Below are 7500 nucleotides of genomic sequence, written 5' to 3'. Positions count from 1 at the left end.
GTCAGTACTCAGTAGACAGTAGAGTCAGTACACAGTAGAGTCAGTACTCAGTAGACAGTAGTAGACAGTAGAGTCAGTACTCAGTAGACAGTAGCGTGAGTACTCAGTAGAGTCAGTACTCAGTACAAAGTAGAGTCAGTACTCTCAGCCCTGAGTGTTAAACATCTCTGACCATTGTACCGCTACATATGGGGTTCAAATGCACTTATATAAAAGACACCACTAGAGAGCTACAGACACCACTAGAGAGAGCTACAGACACCACTAGAGAGAACTACAGACCCCACTAGAGAGCTACAGACACCACTAGAGAGAGCTACAGACACCACTAGAGAGCTACAGACATCACTAGAGAGAGCTACATACACCACTAGAGAGCTACAGACACCACTAGAGAGAGCTACAGACACCACTAGAGAGAGCTACAGACGATACAGAGAGCAACAGACGATACAGACAGACACCACTAGAGAGAGCTACAGACGTTACAGACAGAGATCGCAAGAGAGATATTTCTGTGGCCAAACTCAGTCAGTGTTCATATCTGCTTTATGATTATATATTACTTACTTGCTGTATGCAAGTTGGAACAGCAGGTCAGTGCAGTGGTTAGGAAGAGCTTTTTCCACCTCAGAACCCTAGCTAAGACCAAGGCCTACTTGCCCCAGAGCCATCTTGAGAGGGTCATCCATGCCTTCATCACATCACAACTGGACTACTGTAATGCTCTCTACACTGGCATCGATCAATCCCAGCTCCACCGCCTGCAGTTGGTTCAGAACTCAGCCGCCCGACTCACCCTAGTTCTGGCTTCACTCCACTGGCTCCCCATCCGCTACCGCATCAATATCAAACTCCTCTTGTCTGTGTACAAATCTCTCCATGGTCTGGCCCCCACCTACCTGTCTGATCTTCTCCACCACCATTCCCCTTCCAGAGCACTACAGTCAGCAGACCAACTGCGGCTGGAAGAACCCAGGGCCAGGCTGAAAACTAGGGGGAGACAGAGCCTTTTCAGTGGCAGCCCCTAGACTCTGGAACTGCCTCCCCCTCCACATCCGTTCAGCTCAGTCTCTGAATGTTTTTAAGTCCCTTTTAAAGACCCACCTCTTTTCACTTGCCTTTGGCTAGTGTCTCCCTTTATGCCCCAGTGTTTAGTTTTGAATGTTCTTTTTTCTGCATTTCTTAATTAACTGAATCCCTTTTTGTTTTTGGGCCATCCTGTATTTATTTATTGCACTTTATTGTGAAGCACTTTGGTGCGGCTAAGCCGTCTGTAAATGCGCTATATAAATAAAATTGACATTGACCGTTTGGCCGTCAGAGCATGTGCAGAGGCTAACACACATAGCCGTCAGAGCATATGCAGAGGCTAACACACATAGCCGTCAGAGCATTTGCAGAGGCTAACACACACAGAGCATATGCAGAGGCTAACACACACAGAGCATATGCAGAGGCTAACACACACAGATTTGTGTCTGGAAAGTCTACAGCACATTCACCTGTTCAGCGTTCAGTGCTCTGTGTAGTGCTTGTGTATGTGGGACACCTTCAGCCAATGCTTACCTATCTGTGTGTGTGTGTGTGTGTGTGTGTGTGTGTGTGTGTGTACAGTATGTGCTTCAATTATGTGTGAGTGTACAGAGAGAAACTAAATCACACTGAGCAGCTGTTGTGTGTTTAAACAGAGAACAGCTGCTTTTATTTGAGTTAGTCACTAGACCAAAACACACAGGTTTTAGATTGCCAAACCAAATAGCACTATAACCACACATTCACATTTGTGTGGCCTTTGTGTCTGTGGAAACTACTGAAGTGCACAGATGAAGTGCACAGTGGAGAGACCAATTGACCTCAATATGAAGAGAAAACAAGCGAGAAAGCAGAACACAGTGTGTGTGTGTGTGTGTGTGTGTGTGTGTGTGTGTGTGTGTGTGTGTGTGTGTGTGTGTGTGTGTTGTTCTGCTTTCTCACTTGTTTTCTTTTCATATTGAGGTCAATTGGTCTCTCCACACACACACACACACACACACACACACACACACACACACTCGCCAGAGCACCTGCTGTCATTATGGCCACTTGTTTTCTACTGCCCTGTGATGCACAAGTCTTAGCGGGCTGATGTGTCCTGTGCTAATGAACAGGTCAGATGTGCTAGTGGGAGGATGTGTCCTGTGCTAATGAACAGGTCAGATGTGCTAGTGGGAGGATGTGTCCTGTGCCAATGAACAGGTCAGATGTGCTAGTGGGATGTGTCCTGTGCTAATGAACATGTCAGATGTGGGAGGATGTGTCCTGTGCTAATGAACAGGTCAGATGTGCTAGTGGGATGTGTCCTGTGCTAATGAACAGGTCAGATGTGGGAGGATGTGTCCTGTGCTAATGAACAGGTCAGATGTGCTAGTGGGAGGATGTGTCCTGTGCCAATGAACAGGTCAGATGTGCTAGTGGGATGTGTCCTGTGCTAATGAACATGTCAGATGTGGGAGGATGTGTCCTGTGCTAATGAACAGGTCAGATGTACTAGCGGGATGTGTCCTGTGCTAATGAACTGGTCAGATGTGGGAGGATGTGTCCTGTGCTAATGAACAGGTCAGATGTGGGAGGATGTGTCCTGTGCTAATGAACAGGTCAGATGTGCTAGTGGGATGTGTCCTGTGCTAATGAACAGGTCAGATGTGCTAGTGGGAGGATGTGTCCTGTGCTAATGAACAGGTCAGATGTGCTAGTGGGAGGATGTGTCCTGTGCTAATGAACAGGTCAGATGTGCTGGTGGGATGTGTCCTGTGCTAATGAACAGGTCAGATGTGCTGGAGGGATGTGTCCTGTGCCAATGAACAGGTCAGATGTGCTAGTAGGAGGATGTGTCCTGTGCTAATGAACAGGTCAGATGTGCTGGTGGGAGGATGTGTCCTGTGCTAATGAACATGTCAGATGTGGGAGGATGTGTCCTGTGCTAATGAACAGGTCAGATGTGCTAGTCAGGTCAGATGTGCTAGATGTGCGAGTGGGAGGGTGAGTGGCTCTGTCTCTCCCACTAATGCCATTTAAAAACATCCCACTGTTATAGACAGCAGCATAAACTCAGCACACTTACCCCAACTCCCACTGACACACATCTCAATTCCCCTCACTTTAATATGGCAGCATGTGTGTGTGTGTGTGTGTGTGTGTGTGTGTGTGTGTTGTTGTGTCGCTTAATGAGAGTGAGAGTGTGTGTCTGTGTGTGTGTGTGTGTGCTCGTGAGTGAGTGAGTGAGTGTGTGTCTGTATGTGTGTGTGTGTGTGTGTGTTACCGTAGACTGTGCACTGCTCATGCTGCGAGTTGATTTGTAGTGAGCCGACATCAGAGCATCAATGTCCTCATCAGAGTCCTGCAGCAAAAGCACATCAGCCAATTAAATTGGGCCGTCAGATGAATTCAACCAATGGAATCCATGAGAAATGAAGACCTGTGTGTGTCTGTGAGAGGGAAGGAGAGGTGAATTATGAGTAAGACGTACCGCTTCATTGATGCCTGGAACTGACCGGCAGCGACCAGCCAGAGAGCCATCATTTAGCCCCGCCCCTGATGCACTGAGGTCAACTTCAGAGCGACTGCGATCTGAGAGAGAGAGATGGAGAGAGAGAGAAAGATGGAGGGAGAGAGAGAGAGAGAGAGAGAGAGAGAGAGAGAGAGAGATGGAGAGAATGACAGAGGTGCATAAGAAAAAATGTACCAGATGTACTTTTACATCGGCGTAATTACATGCACGTAAAAACATGGTGTGGTATGTACAAACAGACCGCATTTAGGTAAAACTGTAGTCTGCCTGTTGCAGGAGCTGAGAGTGGCAAGTTTTGCTTTTCCGTGTCATACACATGCATTTATGGGAGGGTCAGGGGGAAAGTGGAAAGAGTGCTCGTGATTGTGCACGTCTGTTTTGCGGTGAAATATTTCCTCCTTTTAAAAGCAGGTGTAATCAAATTGCGGTTAAATGCATCAGTAAGAGAAATGTTCAAAGACGACAGAATCGATATTCAGAGCACCGGCACCAGAGGCAACCTTAACTTTCATTGGCCTTTCTAATGTCTAGATTTCACTTTCACATCATCCTACCCGCTAGAAGTAGTTGGAGTATTTTCTTAAGTGGAGTAGAATACTGCTCTGCATTATCTCTCTGCTTGTTGACATCTTCTTATCATGTATTGTATTATTTCATGACTGCTAAACTTTGGATTCCTTTTAATGTCATCAGCTGACTCCGTCCAACTTGTGATTGAATCATGCCGTTCAGTTGTGGGCAGTGCAAATTGTACAGCGGAGAGCTCAGTGTGGGCTTTCTGCGGATTGAACATGGCGTTGATAACGCTGCGTTTGCAAATATACATAAATCATGCCACATCAAAAGAACCAAGGACAGGCAGAGAAAGTGTTGCAAGATGGCACAGTGTGTTTTAGTGCGGGCCACAGGAAATTGTGTGTGTGTGTGCGTGTGTGACAAAACATGTGAGGAGAGGGTTAGGAGAAAATATAGAGTTGAAAATAGTGTGAAAATAGAAAGATGAACACATTGCAGAAGATAATAAGATGAACACATTGCAGAAGATAATACGATGGAAAAGTGTAGAATATAATACGATGGAAAAGTGTAGAATATAATACGATGGAAAAGTGTAGAATATAATACGATGGAAAAGTGTAGAATATAATACGATGGAAAAGTGTAGAGGCGCAGGGGGAGAGAGGGCACGGGGGGGAGACAGACAGTCCGTGAGTGATCTGCAGAGATGGAGAGAGAGAGAGAGGGATAGAGTGGGAGAGAGAAGACAGAGATGAGATAGAAATCTGTATGCTCTACCTGATTCTCACAAAGGCTTTGGGAGCACTGTGTAAGCTTCCTCAACCAGAGAGACAGATATTGACCACACAGCCTGGTGTTACATGATGCTGGCTGTTGAATTTCCCCTGGGGATCAATAAGTATCTATCTATCTATCTATGAAAGAGGGTGCAGGTGTGTTTAACCTCAAGTGTGTGTGTGTGTGTGTGTGTGTGTGTGTGTGTGTGTGTGTGTGTGTGTGTGTGTGTAAGAGAGTGAGACTAACTCCCACTTTCATCCAGTAATGAGCAGGTAATCACACAGCAATTATTCATGCCACAATTACACGGGCAGAGAGGGGGAGAGAGGGAGGGAGGTTTTAGAGCTGTTGCTATGGTGATACCTGATGAGAGCGAGGCTCTGGAGACGGCGATGGAGGGCGTGGCTGAACCAGTCCGACTCCTCCCAGCCAACTTCTCAGGGATGCTCTCACTGCTGCGGAGGCTGTACACACTCTCAGCTCCATCAGGCTACACACACACACACACACACACACACACACACACACCAGACGCAGACGCACACACACACACACACACACACACCAGATACAGCACCAGACACACACAACAGACACATCATATCAATATACATGTATAAGTATAAGTATAAGTATAAGTATATATACTTATATGTATGTGTGTGTGCGTGTGTGTGTTTGAGTGTGAGTGTGTCTCACCCTTCTACGGCCTTCAAGGTGTGTGGGTGACTGTGCTGATTGGGCTCGTTGGTTGTTTGGCACTGTTGGTAACCCTGACGACCCAACAGCAACCACACTGCTCCTGTGATACACACACACACACACACACACACACATTGAGAGTGAGCTTACACACAACTCCATGTCTGTAGTTTATCCATGAAATCCTTACCAACCCACACACCCCACACACACACACCTTCAGCCATATGAAGCCAGCACCTTCAGCCATCTCCTGGTTTGAATCCTACCTCACAGGACGCTCGTTTAACGTATCATGGCCTGGTCAGCTATCTGCACCTCACCATCTCACCACAGGGGTCCCCCAGGGCTCAGTGCTGGGCCCCCTTCTCTTTGCTATCTACACCACCTCCTTGGGACAGATTATCCGTTCGCATGGCTTCTCATACCACTGCTATGCAGACGACACACAGCTCTATCTGTCCTTTCCACCTGATGACCCCTTGGTTTCAGCACGGATCTCAGATTGCCTCTCAGACATAGCTACATGGATGAAGTCACACCACCTCCAGCTGAACCTCTCAAAGACTGAACTACTGGTCCTCCCAGCTAAACCTACCATACATCACGACATCAACATCAAATTTGAATCCCTGTCTGTTTCACCTACCAGGACTGCAAAAATAGTTGTTATCGACAAACCAACTAAACTTTCAGATCATGTTGCCTCAGTCGCCTCGGTCATGCCAAGCCGCGACTCTACAACATAATGGAAAATCAGGACTTACTTGACTCAAGATGCTACCCAACTTGGTTCAGGCAATAGTCATCTCACCACTGACTACTGCAATGCCCTCCTGACAGGTCTCCCAGCCTGCGCGAGTGAAACCACTTCAGATGATCCAGAACGCCGCGGCTTCCTGGTCAACAACCAACCCAAAAGGGCACATGTTACCCCGCTGCTCATCCAGCTACACTGGCTACCTATGGCGGCCCTCGCATCAAATTCAAGGCTCTAACGCTTGCCTACAAAGTAGTCTCCGGTTCTGCTCCCACCTACTTGAATGCCCCTCATACAGACATACGCTTACTCCAGATCACGCCCTCAGATCTAACCCCTAGACTACCACCAGTGCGCCTAGCCAATCTAAACCATCTGTTGTTCCTCGGGTGGAACACACTGCCAGCTCCTACAAGGGCAGAGACATCCTTTCCACTTTCAAAAAAACTCCTGAAGACCCAGCTCTTTAGAGAACATCTACTCTCATAGCAACACTTACAACAAGTCTTACTGATCCTAGCACTCACCAGTCGTCTCAAACTGACAAGTAACTGTTAAAAACAGCACTCACTGATGCACTTATTCTTACTGTACTCTAATGTTTTTAAATTGTCCTAAAATTGTTGAGAACTGCTCTAAAACTTAAACTGTTTACTATGTTGTTAGTCGCTTTGGCTATAAAGCGTCAGCCATATGTAATGTAATGTAATGTAATGTAATGTAATATGATCTTTAACTTCTTCAAAGCCCCCCACACACACACACACACACACACACCTTCAGCCATATGATCTTTAACTTCTTCAACCCCCCCCCCCCACACACACACACCTTCAGTCATATGATCTTTAACTTCTTCAACACTTCCCCACACACACACACACCCCTTCAGCCATATGATCTTTAACAACTTCTTACCCCTTCCTCTTGGCTCCACCCTGATTGGACCGGGCAATGCTGCGCTCTGATTGGGCAGTGGGCGACCTCTCTGAGCGGGGCGTGGGAGACCTGTCCTGTGATTGGAGAGAAGGCTTCCTGGTGGGACTTCCATCTGAAAATAAAGCACATCTATGGTAATCCTGAGTCTGGTAAGAACGGATTCAAAAGAGCGTCTATGGTCATCCATATGGTAAGGACGGATTCAAAAGAGCGTCTATGGTCATTCCAAGTCTGGAGAAGAGGGATTCAAAAG

General features: G+C 46.9%; 1 protein-coding gene across 1 annotated transcript in view; it reads right to left on the bottom strand.

The window, feature by feature from the left end:
• Positions 1-7500, bottom strand: part of sytl5 (synaptotagmin-like 5) — a 40789-nt gene that overhangs the window by 11048 nt on the left and 22241 nt on the right. Inside the window, 5 exon segments of the mRNA XM_048239490.1 lie at positions 3302-3379; positions 3509-3609; positions 5210-5336; positions 5546-5648; positions 7227-7359. Of these exon segments, the coding sequence (XP_048095447.1) occupies positions 3302-3379; positions 3509-3609; positions 5210-5336; positions 5546-5648; positions 7227-7359 (542 nt within the window).

The sequence above is a fragment of the Alosa alosa genome, chromosome 3 (genome assembly GCF_017589495.1).
Source record: "Alosa alosa isolate M-15738 ecotype Scorff River chromosome 3, AALO_Geno_1.1, whole genome shotgun sequence".
NCBI lineage: Eukaryota > Metazoa > Chordata > Actinopteri > Clupeiformes > Clupeidae > Alosa > Alosa alosa.
Note: the sequence above shows the minus strand (reverse complement) of the source record. Positions and strands in the feature narration are given on the sequence as shown.